The sequence below is a fragment of the Necator americanus genome, chromosome I (genome assembly GCF_031761385.1).
Source record: "Necator americanus strain Aroian chromosome I, whole genome shotgun sequence".
NCBI classification, from domain to species: Eukaryota; Metazoa; Nematoda; class Chromadorea; order Rhabditida; family Ancylostomatidae; genus Necator; species Necator americanus.
In genome coordinates, this window is record NC_087371.1 from 33,941,001 (window position 1) to 33,959,048 (window position 18,048).

Consider the following 18,048-nt stretch of genomic DNA (forward strand, 5'->3'; position numbering starts at 1 on the left):
CCTGTAACTTGTCGAAAGCACTAAGAAGTAGCGTAGTAGCACGCAGAGGAAGTCGTAGCCCTGCTTTTATCTGCTATGTTCAATGAATTGTCAATGAAACACTCAATGGATCACTCCTTTTACGGTGCCTGTGATGCCTCAAAAGTGCTTCTTAGAACACGTTTATATGTTTTGCATCTGCCTGATAGAAGGCATTTTTAAAGTCAAAGATAAGAGTCAGTGGCGTTTCAATTCACTTGGGATGCGCCAACGCGTTTTACTGGAGTTCGTAATCGTTGAGGGTTTGGAACACGTGTTCGCCTATACAACGACTTGCGAGAGTTAGCCAATGAGTCAAGTCGGTAGTTGTTTTTATTTTCACACACAATTGTGGTACCAATTTATCGATCCCGAAGAGATGTAAGGCTTGGTTTGCACTAGAGCGGTTTCGAACCATTGGTCATCGATCGTGCAGTCGCAGTCGAATCTCTTACCGCCTCAGCTACACATAGACATAGAAATTTCTATATAGTCGTGTTTAAACTTCTAAGTTAATTGTCTCTTCTCGTGTATGTATAAGTAATGAGAGAACTTTGGTATAATTACATTATAACCCTATTATTAATAGGGTTATAATTGCAATATTTTCAATTTTCGAGATGTATTTTTTATGCGGTTTCCAACCCTCGACCGTGTGGCTACAACGGACCCCTAACCGATTGCGCCACACTCGCCCCAAGACATTTTTAATTCTCCTCATTTCAAAGATTGAATATTTACAGTCTGCTTGATTCTATATGCTTTTATTGATAATTGTGGAATATCAAGAAGTTGACAATTCTAAACTTTCATCACAAGAGGACAACTTGTACTAAACACATAAAATGTAATATAAAGGCTGAAAAATTGGAAAAAAATTGAATAGGTCCAAAATAGATTTTATTCGCATCATGTCAACATGTAAATTACTGTATTTACTATCATTCATTTCATAGACTGTACGGAAAGGTGAGAAAAAAAAATTATTTCGAATCAATCACATTAAATACCACTAGATAGGAAGCTCGACGGACACACAAAAAGAAAAGAAACACCCTTATGAACAGAGAACCCATATTGTCATAATTTTGCACGGATTTCGAATCGACTATGTATGTAAACGTGAAATGGCACGAAATATGTATGTGTGGTGTGTGCACTTTGGCGGTGAAAAGCAACGTTGAAAGCAGTGTAGTAGATTTGAGGAGGTAGGCTACACCTGTGTGTACATATCATGAGTTTCGACCGGTTTTGAATACAACGATGAATGAGCTATGATCTGATCGATTTCAATTTCACACATTAAAAGATCATCAACTGGTGCAAGCAGTGATCCAGGAATCGTTGTCCCATCGTAATAATCATATTCTAGTTCATCTGTCGTTGAAATTGATGTACCATGATGTGGTTGTGGTGAATCGCTTGGTACACATGTACGAGCACATCTGAAATATCCTCAAATAATTCACACCATGATATTACTGGACTTATGGCTGGATGCAGCGAGGTCGGTAAAAGGTAAGAAAATTCTAAACAAGTTTCTCCGGAAGGACTTTGTAGGTTTAAATACGTTTCTGCTGATCTGAGACCTTTGAACCACATTCTCATGAAATTTCCACGTCCCACATATTATTTTAGTAAAGTTTTGATGGAGAAGGGTGAGCGTAGCGCAGTCGGTAGGAGGTTCCGCTGTGACTGCACGATCGGTCGGTGGTTCGAAACCGCCCCAGAGCCAACAAAGCCTTTCATCCCACTGAGGTCGATAAATTTGAACCAGACTTGTCCGAGAGGATAAAAACACTTACTTTATTGGCCTCCATTCCCTACTAAGGAGTTTCAAGGGAGGCTAATCTAAGGTGGATCGTCTAGATTGTGGATAGAAACGATCTGTCTTTTCAATTTAGCCCCATCACTTTTATTTCTGACTTTTTATACATCGGCTAACCTCCGCAAGTCATTGTTCAGGCTAGACACCCGTTTGTGGACCTCAAATGATTCTGAGTTGAAGTTAGCGCATCCCAAACGGGTAGATCAACGCGAGACACTTTATCCTTCATTATTAGACTTTAAATGTGAGCAAAATGGCCATTAGGGATGTGTTCAACAAAGTTCAGGACCGCTTTGGTCCTCGATCACAACGATCTCAGTCATATGTGCGTCGAGAAACATCCCAATGGGAAAAGAAAGGGATGGAATGGTCGTCGCCTGCGAAAAAGATGAGATAAGGCGGTGAGGTAGAAAAAGGTTTTTTTCTCAAGCAACTCAGACATATTTTTGGGAATCGACTCGAATTTTGTGTGATATGTGCATGAAAGAAAAGATTTTACCGATATGGTTAGTCGAGAAAAAATCTAAATTGATCAGATGCAGAACAAGTGATTGAATTTAAAGGTATTATTCAATATATATTATTATTAGTTTTTATTAGTATTATATGCTATTATTATTAGTTTATTATTAGCTGCTAACCCTGCAAACGAGCAATATTTCCAAATCTCAGATTAATACATTATTTTTATATGTTTGTTTCATATAAGCTACTAATATTATCGGTAAAAAAATAATATTTCAGGAAACATCTCCTCTCTTAGTTGCCGAATATAAGTGAAAACAGTTAGTTAGCATTTTTTCACGCTTATATTATTGCCACCATTCCATTTCTACTGAGTACTGTAATGATTGGTCCTTTTAATTAAATAGCTATAACAGATGGATAAGAAAGACAAAGAAAGGCACTCCATTCTTCATGGCTCTTCTACAAATTGTTTCTGAGCGCTAAGGCTCCGTTTTGCCGTCCATATGTCTTTTGTTGAGAGCACCTTACTGACCGCTATTAGAAGAAGATCATTAAAAGTGTTCTTAAAAGCAGAATTGTATGGAATAGACGATAATGGGATCTCCGCACTAAACGACGAGGGGATTGCTCCACGCCTCCGGAGGTTCTTAAACATGGAGAAATAGAAATACATTCTGTATGGGAATACATTAAACAACCATTTAGTGTGTGTATCTAGTGTCAATCAATCCGCTTGGGACCCGCCACCAGCGTTCACTTCAATTCAGAATCGTTTGAGGTTTATGAGTGCGTGTTTAGCCCATACACGGTAGCCTTTCGATGTAACGTTCCAGCATTTTTATCCTCTCAGACAAGTCTGGTACCAGCTTATCAACCTCAGAGGGACGGAAGGCTTGGTTGGCTCTGGAGCGGTTTCGAACCACCGACCGACCGTGCAGTCACAGCGAAACCTCTTACCAACTGCGCCACATCTGCACCATGATTCAATGATCAACATTTGAAAAAAATGAATGATAAAAAATGAGAAATTACAATGAGACAGCACGAGACAACCTTGACCACTTGGAAACGGAAGAAAAAATATTTTCGAAACCCGAGTTGTTAAACTCGAACTTTGGATTAGATCTGGATGAGAGCTAACAGTAAAAGATAGAATTTAAAGGTTTACAGTAGGTCTGGAAAGCAAAAGTTTGTGAGCGCACACCAAAAATTCGAAAACTACTCGATTAGTCAAACTCTACTAGTTTATTCTCTTTCATTTCTAGAATGAGTTCTATGCAGTAAAATTACAAACGTATAGAAGAAACTTTTCCGGAAATTATGGAAATTATTTATATGTATACAGGTAAAGAGAAAGTCTTACCACCCTCAACAAAAAAAAACCCAGCACTTTTCTTGCGCAGTAAATGATTACTACCATAGAAAGTTGACTGAAGTGGATAAAAATAAAAATGGAAAATAAAATACTATAATAAAAATAATATATTAAAAAAATTTAATGATAAAATAGAACAAAATCAATAAGGAATCTACTTTCACTCACCTTGGAGTGCTCTGTACACTGAGTTGAATGCCAATACTTCTTTGAGCAGTGAATGCTGCCGGTTTTTCACCGCTTGCCTGTGTATATTCCGTATTTCCTGATCGAATCATTTCACTATCGTATCTGAAAATTTGCGAGTTTTTTTTATTCTCAGTGGTTTCAGGATACAGACGAGGTCAAAGCTGCAGAATCCACAATCAATGTTGACTTACATCTTATCAAGAAGCGGACGATCGTGGCAGTTTCGAGTTCGTAATCGTCGTGTCAGACTGGCACATAGAAAAGGAGGAAAACAAATAATAAAGAGGAATATAAGTGAGAGTAGAGCAATGATCACAGTTTCTGGACATAGAGGTTGACATGACGGAGCGTTTCGTGTTGGAAATTGATTTGTCACTTCTGAAACACGAAAAAAACCACATAGGGATATCTCTTGAAGATGATATTCCAAAGAATTTTGCCATCTAGATGGCAAGGATCATTTCTACCAGTCCATTTTTGATCTAAGAGTTTCGAAAAAGGAAGAGGATCAACTCTATTTAAGGATTAAAAACTATTAACCCCATCCTAAGAAACACCAAGGATACCCGAGCAATAAGGTCGTTTCTTTGACAAATTATTTAACGATTTGGTCTGATTTATCAATAATGTTCTTAAAAAATTTTAATTCCAGTCAATAATGTATTCTTCATATGCTATCAATGATTCCTTGACAGTTCGAGTTTTTTTTTGTGGGGAGAGCAGTGGGGATAAATTTTCGATTTCGGTATGTAGATTGAAGATTTTTTTTCTAATTTAAAAAAAAGAATTAAAACCGACAAGTAAGAAAGGCGACTTTGGTCTTCAAAACCGCTTTTTAATTTTTATGATCATGATGAACATTATTATAGAAAATTTTCTCGAATGCACAAAACTGTTATAGGAAATTTGTGCATTTGAGAAAAAATTTGTTTATTGCTCAACGACGTCTCGAAACCTATGTATTGTAAATGAAAAATTGCTTAATATCTCAAAGGAATAATTATTTTTGAATTTTGCAACAATATCTTCTGAACAGTGGAGTGATATTTAATTATTTTACGAATTTTTTGTACGTCCCCTGTGTGCTACCTACTTTAATTGCCCTGATCTATGTAGCTGCACATTTCCTGCAGCGCAGCATTCATCCACTGTAATTAGGCAACCTTTTCCAGGCCAGGTGGTTCCTGATGATGCTGAACAAGCTTAGGCAGAATAATTTCCGTCACAGGATGAGTGGAATCAAAAGAACCAGTAAGAAAAAAAAGGATTTCAACACAGACTTACACCAAAATAAGCGCTTCAACTACAAGATGCAGCAAAACTTACAGGAAAGATATTGAATCGTGGGGATTTTTTTTTTTCAAATCGCAGCGATTTTCAAAATTTACAGACCGTTCAAACTCGACCTTACATATGTAATTGTAAAAAAATTGTAATTGTATTTGTAAATTGCATTTGTATGGGAAGTTGCGCTCGCGTTGGGACTCTTCCCAGCTCCAATCAGGTAGAGTGATGGTCCCGGTACGGTATTTCGAATGCATTCACATAGAAAATCTGTGTGTTTAATCGAATCGTAGACATTTTTCTTGCTTACCTCTTGTTGAGAATGAAATAGTGAATCCTTTTCTGCCTTTTATAGCGGAATTATTTCCCTTATACCAAAGAACGACAAATATTGGTCTGTCCAAGCGTAACGTGAATTCTTGTTCCTGATTCGATCCAGAAAACCAGACAAGTTCCTGAAATTTCTCATAGAACAACAGAAAAACTTCCGGAATACAACATTATTATATGCAAAAGTACGCAAAAAGTGAAAACGTAAAGATTTTTCCTCACTTCATATGGAGCTCTCAGAAAGAAAAACAATTTCCCTGCGGCGTTCGGATCAATTGCGACACTAAAATCCGAGACTACAGAATTTGTACGTGCCGACATGTACCATGTTTGATTCCCTCCACATTTCTCCGCATCCCTATAAATTTTTCGTTGTTTTTCGATGTCTTCTTCGGAGAAATTAGCTTAATATGCGTTTAAAAGCGTTCCGATGCGCTTCGTATATCTCAGAAATCTTAAGCGCTTACGCTACGGTAGCGAAGAACGACCCAGATGTCCCGTTCAGCGCACATCCACAAGAACAATTCGTTAACATTCCATGAGACTTGATGAGTGCTAGAAATCGTTTATAAAATAGTTATATGAGAAATTTTCACATTGAATCCATAACAGAAAGGATTTTCTTACTTAAACAATCCGGTACCACGCACGTTCGAGTCTCAGTCATTTCTCCGACACAATCCACTCCTCGTTTCGGCTCGGGATTTTCGCAAAAACGATAACGTTTCTGAATAGATTCACCGCAAGTGGCTGAACATTCCGACCAAGCGGACCAACTTCCCCAGGTCGCATTTATGACAGGAGCTGAAATATGAATTGCTATGGGGAGAATGGATTTTAAATTTATATTCCGTAAAAATATTTCACAAGATTTATTTACTAAATTTATAAGATTATAAGATTTATAATGGATTATGGATTGCAAAACACATGACGGAAAATTTTTTTAAGAATCGCTCGGAAGACAATCATGAAAATATAAAACCTCACAAAGAATTCATCTATTTAGCGATAGTCACCTCATTTTTGTTTTAAATTCCTAGAATTCGTTGAAGGAGAATGAATTCGCTTTTGTCTATGAATTACTACTTTTTTATTTATATTTGTAATATTGTTCATTGTTTACATTTCTATTTGTAGTATTTATCGTACTGTTTACTGTTTACTGTTGTTCATTGTTAACTTCAGTGCCATCAATAGTCAGTGACAGCTCGTAACAATCTGCTCGAAGAGTATTTAGTCATCAAAATCGCAGAGCTTTTAGTCAGCTTCCAGATTTGCACTAATGCAGCCGAAAAAGTCACTCACTTCTTGAAAAAAAAGCCTTTTCTGAGAGTTTCCGCTGCAATTTTTTTTTAAAGGAGAGTGAGGCAATCTTATGCACTTTTTAAAGAAACGATGTAAAGTCCGCGACAGGTCATGCAACAATTTCTGAGTTCTTCAGTTCTGGTTACTGCTCAAGCAAATCTGTCAAAATTAATTCGTTTTTTTTATGTAGAGAAGTGTTTTATGTGTATGAATTACAAGTTCTATTCATTATCCTCTTCGAACTCCTATCCGAACACCAAATAAGAGCATATGCTGCCATGTGCAGTCAATTAATAGTGTCAGATATTTGACATTTGACAGAGGACATGAAACATCCATCAAAATCCGTCAATTTACGAAATACGGAACATCGTAGATGATTGATAGAAGAATGATAGGAATGAACAGTAAAGATCAATCAAGAGAAGGAAATGAGTTCTCAAAAATTTCCTGTAACCGATACGGTAGAAATAGTGAGCTAATGCTTAGTTTATTGCTTATAATGCGAAAACTGCTTGGAAGAACTGAAAATGACGTATTTATCCACAAATAAAGAAATTTAATGCACATCACTTCTTAATTACTATAAGTTCTTGAAGTAAAAATCCGCATAAAAAAATTGGATCTTACTTACTTTTCGGATACTGAGTCTTTTTCAGAATTTATAGACTTTTTTCATTTTGTAGCTGTACGTCAACTAATTTTTTTTCTTCCTGTACATCTGGAAGAGTGTGGGTCAGTCTTGAGATTTTTTATTTTTTTTAACGAAAAAATTTTTTACAAAAAAAAACTATTAAATTATTCTACTTCAACTATTCAATTTTTACTTAATTCATTCAAATTTCTTGAAAATCTGGATTTCGACGGTAGATAAATGGATTGGACTTTCTGTACCACATATGCTATGAATCCTAAAATTCTAAATATATCCGGAATGTTTCCGGTAGATTCTTCTTCTCGGCTACAGATCCACTTGGATTCAAGTGATGAGGTAAACGCAGATTGACGAGACGAATAAGCAGAATCTTTTGGTTTGAATATCCCCTCCGCTCCTTTCTCTGAGAGAATAAAAAACATTGGCTGATGTTTTAGATACATGATAAATAAACATACAACAACATAAATAAGAAAAAAACATAAACATAACACATCGGCTAGCCTGTAGAAGTCATTGTATAGGCCAATTACAAACGATCGTAAACCTCAAACGATTCTGAATTGAAGCGAACGCGTCGGTGCGCAACCTAAGCACATTGATTTACGCCGGATACACTTTATCCTTTATCCTTCAGAATGGGAGTCGTGAGTGCAGGCAAAAGCTTTAACACCAGATTTTTAAGGGGTGATAGACCTGATTTTCAGGGAACCAAATCAAAAATAGCTCATATGTGTATTGAAAATCTTTAATTACGGAGAATTGGTTTGTAACAAATAAAAAAGAAGAAAAAAACCGAAGGGAAACAACCATCAGCCGCCATTTTCATACTGGATGCGTCCTAAGCGGATAGATTAACGCCAGAAACTTTATCCTTTATCCTCCTCCACATAATCTCCTTAGTGGCTAAAGTACACTTCCCTTTGACTCAACTGAGGCTATACGCACTCTCTTCCACTTTACATAGTAACATCCCTATGGTTACCCTTGTGAAGGTGTAGGTCAGCCGCTTATTGTTCCACAAGCAGAACAGATGGAGCATTGACAATTACCTCCATCATTTGCTCGCGCATTTTAAGTGATGACCGACCGAACCGCCTGTGCACTCATCTGATGAATGAATAACGCATGTTTTCCCCCACAGAAACAACAAAAATTAACCATGGGTTCGAGTGTTTTGATGAATTACATCGGACATAACAATATTGCAGGGGAAAAGACGAAAAAGGGCAGTCTATGTGGATGTCAATTAAGGAAAAGTGCAATCAACGTTATATGTCGTCTAAGTGCAGCTCTCTAGTAGTATTTTTTTATGGATTGTGAATGAAAAAAATGAAAAATAGAGAGCTATACTATTATGTTACATATATTCTCATTGCAAGGACGATGAATCGAGGAAAGGACTCACAATAACTCAGAAAAAACGCGAAACCTAAGTCCGTCTTATAAAAAAATCAAATAAGAAAAGGAAAGAGAAAAAGAAAAGAAAGGAACGTCAGAAAAATGGGAATTCTAAATTAATATAATTCGTATTATTATTATTATTATTATTATTATTATTATTATTATTATTATTATTATTATTATTATTATTGTTATTATTATTATTATTATTATTATTATTATTATTATTATTATTATTATTATTATTATTATTATTATTATTATTATGTAGTATCTATCATTGTAAAATTGTAGAATCATTAATTAGTATTCATTATTATTTTATTTATTTATTTAGTAGTCTTAGGTTGATCCCGTGCGTTGGATGAGAAGAGGTGAACCACCTAAAGTTACGTTGATTAACTGTGACATGCGTAAAATTAATTTTAAATTAAATTTACGCATGTCACAGGTCTTTTAAATTAATTTTACGCATTTTAAATTAATATCCAGCTTGAATATTCCCCTTCGATTTGAACTCCTTGTTCGCATTTCGTGTTTATTCGTATTTATTATTATGGTATAGAGTATTTATTATTATAGCATTATAGTAATACTAATTAGTATTTATTTATTCAGTAGTGTAAAGTTTTTTTTTTGATTAGTTAGTTTAGTTTTATTAATTAAGTTCTAGTTTTTTCCCATTTAGTTCTTCTCACCTTTAAAAGAATCCCAAAGGCATCATTACAGAAAATTACACTGTGAAAATTATGTGTGTGCCTAATTTCTAGGATATTTACTCATCATCATCACACAGTTATTGACAACTTTATTATTTTGGTTCATTCCGCTTGTTTTTCACTCAAACTCAATGGTTTTGATGGTGTTGCTAACATAACGAGGAAAATAGTGTGGTAACATTTCAGCATAACATATTTTCCTATTTGAATTATTTATAATGATTGATGAGTTAGAATAGAAAACAAAAAATAAAAAAAAAAACAGAATTGCTGAATGAGAATCCCTTTTTAATTATGGGGAAAACGCTAGAACTGAAAGTAGCAGAAAATATTTACGGCGATGTCAATAAATCTTTTTTTATATAATAATTTCATAAAATTCATGATCTCTGCATCTTGCTAAGCCATTAAGCGGCCACTTGTCTGAAATACTCTCATTTTTCGATATTTTTATTATTATTATTATTTGTTCTATAATTTTCAATTCAATATTTACAATTTTTCAATGAACTACTACTTGTTTATTTAATTATTTACAATACATTGTGCAGTTTATAAAAATCAATACGATATCTTACCATGTGCATCCAAAGTTCGCTGAAAATCGAATATTTCGATTGTTTTACAATATGCTAACTAATTAAGCTATTTACTACTAAAATAATACGTAGATATTATTGATATATTATATTTTCTATTTCATTTTTTTAATAGCAAGAGAACCATATCCTAATAAGGCCTAATATTTACACCGAGCATTTTCTCACGGAAAATCACCACCTTATTCTGGATAATCAACGGAAACGATAGAAACCGATACTGATTTCCTTCGCAATTACCCGAGCATGCGCGCTCGCGAAGGGTAATTAACAGCCGGAGGTGGTCGGAAAAAGAACAAATGACGAGCGCAAGAATCAGTGGTTTTTTCTCATCGAATAATTTCCATCTCCCATTCATTCATATCATTCTTATAGAATGACTGATTGAAATTGCCCACAATTCTACCGTATACTTACGATTCTCGTAGCGAACACATGATTATAGGTGCTAAAGTGTCCCTGCAAAAAAAATAAAACCACCTTCTAAAATATCATCGGATGCGATCACTTGACACTTAATAAAAAAATATATAATTGCCCTCTTTGGTATAATAATAATAATAATAATAATAATAATAATAATAATAATAATAATAATAATAATAATAATAATAATAATAATAATAATAATAATAATAATAATAATAATAATAATAATAATAATAATAATAATAATAATAATAATAATAATAATAATACTTACTTTGTTTTACAACATTCAATCAATATTTAGGGAATACAAATTCCAATGAACTCTTAAAAACGGTATATTCCCTTGGAACATTGAAACTTTTGTGCTAACTTTATCAACAGAACATTCAGACTAAAAATTGAAATATTTCTCAAATATCAGAGAAAAAACATCTGCTAAGCGCGACTAACCAGTAATATTATACGAACAACATTGTACAAAAATTTAATTTTTGTCGTAGGCGGTTCGTAGGCAAAGGAATGCTTCCAAGAGGCAGGTTATTGAGATTTTATTATGAATTTGCCGCTTTAACCATACAAAAATGTTCGGTACCCTTGATTTTCTTTCAAGAAACGAGAATCTAGCTCATTATTTTAGAGGAATTAAAAGAAATAAAATCAAAGAAAGCGAAAAAAATAGTCTTAGGAAATTTTCGACCAAATCAGAATAAAAAATCTATTATGTAGTTGTCCCAAATCAGAACCGATGTGATCTAAGGAGATTTTTAGTCCACGTATAGGTAATTGGCAGCATATGCACAGTGTAATCGCTACAAAAGCGTGATGCACCCAAAAATTATGTATAAAAAATCGAATATCATCTAAAAAGGGTTAGAAAATAAGCTTTTTTGAAAGCCTAAAGTATTGTAAGTTTCTGTTTTTGATGTATATGGATGCTAAACGACAACGACGATAACATTCCCACCATAACGTTTTAAATCTACCTATCAACATTCTTATTCGTGAGAAAAAAAGAAATTATACATGAAATCTTTTTTGCGCTTATTGCATAAATTACCACTTTAGAGGGTTTCAATCGGAAACAATCCGTAAATTTAGTCCCACTAGGGCATGGATTCAGCGAACTATAATAACTAGTAGCTATCCCTATATTAAAAAATATATATACAATTATTGTAATATAATAAATACTCACCAACAACATAGTTTTGAAATAATATTGTTAATTAATAAATTATTATTGTAATGCTACATTTTATTGTTAGAGTAAAACTATTAAAATTATTAACTAGGTTCTTAAATTGATTTTTCTGAGCTGTAGCCAAGATTGGTATTGATCTTCTTTATTTCGTCAAAAAAAATCAATTTAAAAACTACGTTGCCAAGATTCAAAGACAGTCGAACATGGGCAATATTAACTAGGTATTGTAAAAAATGTATAATATTGTGAAATTATTGATTAAAATACATTGTAAAAAATATTATAAGTAAACATTATAAAAATGAACTAAAATATTTTAAAAAAAATAAAAAAATAACAAGTGACTATTTGTCATATATAGACTATTTATTATATATATATATTGAATATTTATTATAGATTTATTTAGGCAAGATATTTAGAACTAAATAAAACTATAAACTATTGAACTATAAACATCGTCCAAGAAAAATATGATTCATCTCAGCTGCCAAAAAAAAAAGTAATCGTCGATATGATGATCGTATATTTTCTATCTTTCTTTCGTATCCTCTACACCCCTAAGCTCAGCTCAGCAGGCTAAGACGTTCTCATTATGTGATCGGGTAGCGTGATTAGCTTTGTAGTGAGCAGTAGTATGAGCCTCGTTGGCAGAACTCTCATATGAGTAATTGCCGCATATAATGACATAAGGCCAATATGGAATTGGCCTTATGAGTGAGTGGGCGGCGGCAACGGTGGTGGTGGTGGTGGTGGATGGTTGAATAGGATTGAGGATTCAGCGCTATCGAAGCATGAAAGCCATCATCATCGTGGAGACAAATGTATACACACAAACAAAATTATTCAATAGTAGGTTTTTTTTGCAGAAATTGGAAAAGGTTATGATGAATCTGGCAAAAAGTAGCGAAATGCAAAAGATTATTATGAAGAACTTACCCGGCTCTGTGTTTACACACGTTGATTTCCATAAATGAAAAACCGATGACCTCAGATCCACGGAAACCAATTCGAAACAATATTTCACATAGAATATATCGAATTGTGAACATCCTATACTCAACGATGATTGTCCACGAGGTATATCGATCTCTTCTGAAAAAAAAGCTTATAACACATAGGAAGAGAGCAAGAAAGAGAGGAAAAGAAAAGAAAAAGAATGCTCCGTTATTTGCGATGTATATCGATGATTCGACTAAACTCTGAGCTTCTTTGTGAGGTTAGAGATAGACTAGACTCATGTCCAGACCTTCGTGTTTGAAAAACTATGATTATGATTTCGAACCTTTAGAAAGCTTGGAACTCTGGAAAAGAAGGAGAAAAAACAGAAATAAAAGCATCTCCATGGCATATGTAGCTAGTCTTTAGAGATCCAGAGAATATTTATTTTTCGAAATAAAATCCTAATTACAATTAACTTATTATTACTAACTGCCACAGCAAAAAAAAATGGGAAAGTTTTTCCACATAACGTGCGGCAACATTTTCGTGAACAAGCAGTCATTCAATTTTTTTGATGAAGCTAAAATCTATACGGATACGAAACCTACACATTTTCTCTACTGACAAGTACTTTTACTTCGAAGAACTTTAGAAGTACTTTTAGTGTTCTAAGTAAAAATACATCTGTAATTCGCATCACACATCTTCTTATTAATAATTTTATTTCATTAATAATCTTTCTTAATAGAATTGATGCCTTATACGTGTACAACACAGTCAATAAAATGTATTAAAATGTGTTGAACATGACAAAGATGTGATGCAATTTACATGAGATCGGAAAAAAATGTAGAAAACAAAATTCAAAAGAAATTTCCATTTTTTAAAATTACGATGGAAACATTGAGCTCCATTTGTGAGGTAAATCTAGCAGCAAATAAGCTGCATACTGTCTCATAGCATAATAATAACTGGAAAAAAAATTCAGGCATTTCTGCAGTAACAGTGGTAGCCACGTCGCTGGCGGTTCCTCACAAATAGATACACAGATATTGATTACCAGGTCAAATTCATGTACAGAATATCTAATGGATCCCCTTCGCCTGCATTTTTTTTTTCGTCTATTTTAGCGTCGAAAAGTACGTAGATGTTACGATAGTGTGATAAAATATAAAATAGCAAGAAATATAGCCACTGTTGTACACTTACTACCTTGCACACGTAAGGCATAGAGGTCAAATCTTCTCATTTTTCGCAAAATTCCTTAGCTGTGGATTGCTGTCACGTGCATGTACTGAGCTGGGAAGTTTACATTAATTATAAACGCAAGAAGCTCAGCTCGTTCCAGCGGTGAGTGTCCACTTCTGGATCGGATCCATACGCAAAGAAGGTTTAAGTGTCCATTGAGTAAAACCCACCGAGAATTAATGCTTTAAAAATAATAAATGTCGTTGAGAAGCAAGAGTAGTCAGAAAAAGTTAGTGCAGTGGATATGGTGAATGAGAAAGAACACATAGAAGATAATCGAACGCTTTAACAATAATAAGAAAAAACTTTAAAAAATTTATAAAACCAAGGAAAAAAAACGAACGTGTTTCCTTTCACAGATCTTCAAGAGTTCAGTGACCTGCGCTCACCACACATTGTGAAAAAATAGAGAGAAGAGGCAGCAGACAGTTAGAGACATCATCACTTTAACGAAGAAAGAGAAAAAAAGATCTTGGAAAGTATGGAAAAAAAGCAAGAATCACAAAAAATCACTCTAAGCGAGGAAATTCCTCAACAAGAATGAAGTTTTCAACTGATTCCTACAATTAATAAACAAATTCAGATTTTTCCAAATATAGGAGGCAAATTCGGGGATTTTCTTTGGCAGAGTTCTAAAAAATGAAAAGTTCTGAAATAACAGTTATAATGTTTAGAATTTCCCAAAAAGAAGACCAGAGATTTCATTTCGATTGATCGTTGCTCAAGAACAGATACTGAAGGTGGTCAAGAAAAAAAAAACACATATGAGCGATCAAAAAGGAGGAATATCAGAAAAGAAGGATTTCGGGAAGGAATAACTATGAATAAGCGGAAACAGATCCCTGCCCATTCTAAAAACTACGGAATTAGCGCAATATAGCAACTGCAAGGAACGAAAGCGATAAAAAACATCAAGTGTGAGCGCCCAGGGGAAACATCCACGAATAAAATCGGAAATGTGGGTATCTAAAGAATGGAAAAAAAAAGAAAAAAAATGTTGTTAGATAATCTCATTGCGCTCTTTGCAAACATATACTATATATTCTTGTTTTTTATTATTTGTTTTTATATCCCTGCCGATTCATTCAGTCACTATGCTTATAATGAGCTTGCACCGAAAAAAAAAGAGCATATGTATAGATGAACAATGAAATTTTCCTCATTTCTCAGAAGAAACAGAAGAATGAGAAAAAGGAATTCAATCGGTGTCGATCTGAGGTATATTTTTAGGTGTATTCAGCCCTAGCTTTATCCTTAAAATACATCTGCAACTTAAATTCGAAATAGAAGAAAAGATTTATGATAAATATACGAATTCTCAATAGAAAACACAAGGAATGAATTAAACTAATGCAATTTCAACTTTTCCGCCAAACAAATGAATAAGAAGGAGAGTATGTATGTATCATTTTTAAGAACTCCATTTTTATAATATTCTCCTGCTTGATCTTTGCGAATAAAAAAAAATCCATAGAAAATAAGGAGTTATTTACGATGGAATTAATCCTATTTCAAAATTTCCACCAAGATTACGAACAAAGTAAAAAAAAAATATCATTTTTGTAAAACATTTCCATTTTTATGATATTCCTCTGCTTCATCTTTGCGAATAAGAAAAATTCTATAAGAAATAAGGAATTATGTACCTAGCTTAGAAATTACTTACTATTACATTATAAAGCAGTGTTTGGAGTACTGCCAAGTTTTGACATTTCCAAAAATCATTTATTATTGATCTGTGACTTATCTTCTATCTTCTATCTTCTATTTATTATAAAAAAATATATTTGTAACTGAATTTTTTAAAAGATAAAGGTTCCATGGTTGCTGTGGATGTCTCTATCTTTGTTTTCTTTCAACGTCTATTATGTTCTGATCGAATTTCTTTAAACCGCTCTAAGCATGTTGCCGTCGAATTGCGGCGATGTTTTCCACTGATAAAGAGAAAAAGTTATTTTCGTTGGAGCATCCTTGAAACTTGGTTTAGAGAGACAATTTATCGTCGTGTTGCTGCGATCGCTATTTGCGGATGCTTTGAAATGACCGAAAATCGCGAAATATGGACAACTGCTACTACTTTTCCAACACTTTAGCGGTTAATTTAATGCTCAAAACAAATCCTTGGTGTGACAGTGCTTTGAACAGCTCTAAGGACATTAATATTATGGCTTAAAGGTAAGGAATTAGAACAAAACTAAACTAAAGAATTCCACAATTGATCCATAAGAATCCGTACTCACCTATGTAATGTGACCGATGTTCCTGATTGTTGCTTCCTTCCGGAATTGCCAGAACACGTAAACGATAGCTGAGGCGAGCTGCGTCACATTTCACCGTATTCCATCGTATCAAAAAATCTTTTGTACAATGTGGAAATATGCTATCGTTACGCAGTTCAAGCGATACACCCGACGTATCGTTCACCAAAATCCATTGCTTACCCTGAAATGAAACCACACACATTCATTCATTCATTCATTCATTCATTCATTCATCTGATTTAGCTTAGCCAAACTATCGTTTCCGTATCGGCTTATTTAGAACCGTAGCGAATGTAATTATCTGCCCCCTCCCCGGGGATACTACCCCCGGCAATTCCTTTCGCCATCAAGTGCCATAGAAATCGCCACGTCGGCTCGATGAAGCTCGATTTTGACCACGGAAAGTAAAACGAGGAAAAGAACTCGAAAGTTAGAAAAAAATTACTATAAATCGAAACTGTACTCATGCTAGGAAAGAGAAACTGCATGGATATCTCGAAAAAAATTGTAAAGGATGATGAGATTGCCCAAAGAATTGAAATCTATACTTCTTTTTTTGAATTTTCTATTATTTCCAATATTTTATTTCTTAAGGGATAAAGTTATTCACCTTAAAAGTCATTATAAAGTTGTCCTTTTATTTTATTTATTATTATTTCTAATATTCTAACATTTCTTTTTGTCTTTTAGGAATTTTTTCTTGAATTTTGGTGGCTTTTAAAATAAAACTAGAGGTAATTCTTCATTTTAAATGCTTGACACTTCTCTACATTTCCCCAAGGTGTGCAGGAACCATAAAATGAGAAGAAAATAGCAAACGACTTCCTATCCAACTGATAATTCCACAAAAATTCCCTGAGATCATAAGATTTGCCCTTTAATACTGAAAAATAAACCAAGGAGTGGGCTCTGAGTCTTTAATTATATAATGGATGATAGATTAACAACATCTTAGAAAAAATTTTAGAAGAATTTTTATACTTTCCAAGTGATTCGCAGAGGAATTGAACCAAAATAAACTATTTTAGAGCACTTGGTGAATTTCAAGGCCCTGGAAAGGAGAACGTAAGTTTTTATCCAATTTTTTAAATCCTTGAGGTCATTTCAAGTGCGTAAGAAAATCAAGAGTAAAATTAAGAAGACGCTTAGGACGTACCTGGATCTCAAATCCTTGAGAATTGACTAGATCAACTCTGTATAGGCCAGCGTTTGTAAAATTTTCACAAGGAAAAGTGATTTGAACCGATTCCGTGTGGAAGACAACGAAAGATGTTGCAATAACGATCCACCTCTCATCAGGAAGAACATCTATCGGTCGATAGAGGAGATTCACGGTGAATTTCTCCGCTAAGCATAATTTCGGCACGATTTGCACGTTTAATTCGTGGAGCATGTGGTGTGTTTGCGGCACACGGATCTCGATATCCGGCGGTCCAACCGAGAACATTCCTATTCGTATGCCGTTCTCCTCAAGCACATAGCTGTCCGACACTTCAAACATACACTCGCAAGGGATTGTGGAAGAGTTAAAACGACAGCTGGATCGATTCCCAGCGTATATACTATACTGAGAAGATCCATGGTTCCGAATTCGAGCCCGTGAATTTGATCGTGGATTCGATGGAATAATTGGAGAGTCTGGAGACGAATAATTAGTCGTAGACTCGGAAGAAATTGATGAAAACATCAGAAGAAAATATAGTGGAAGCGTGGCGAGAGTATTCATCAGGACCATGTCAACATTCCCCCGTTGTTGGACGTTGAGTATCAATAGGATGAGAATGAAT

The 18,048-nt window shown here is 34.3% G+C and overlaps 1 protein-coding gene across 1 annotated transcript; it reads right to left on the minus strand.

The window, feature by feature from the left end:
- Positions 1-1,231: 1,231 nt before the first annotated feature.
- Positions 1,232-17,762, minus strand: RB195_007728 (uncharacterized protein; the record flags this gene model as incomplete). The annotated part of the gene is made up of 10 exons (XM_064181513.1): positions 1,232-1,463; positions 3,858-3,980; positions 4,070-4,256; positions 5,473-5,617; positions 5,715-5,850; positions 5,960-6,047; positions 6,120-6,296; positions 12,750-12,905; positions 16,241-16,442; positions 17,418-17,762. The coding sequence occupies 10 exons, from the start codon at positions 17,760-17,762 to the stop codon at positions 1,232-1,234; spliced, it is 1,791 nt and encodes a 596-aa protein (XP_064038296.1).
- Between the last annotated feature and the right edge of the window lie 286 nt (positions 17,763-18,048).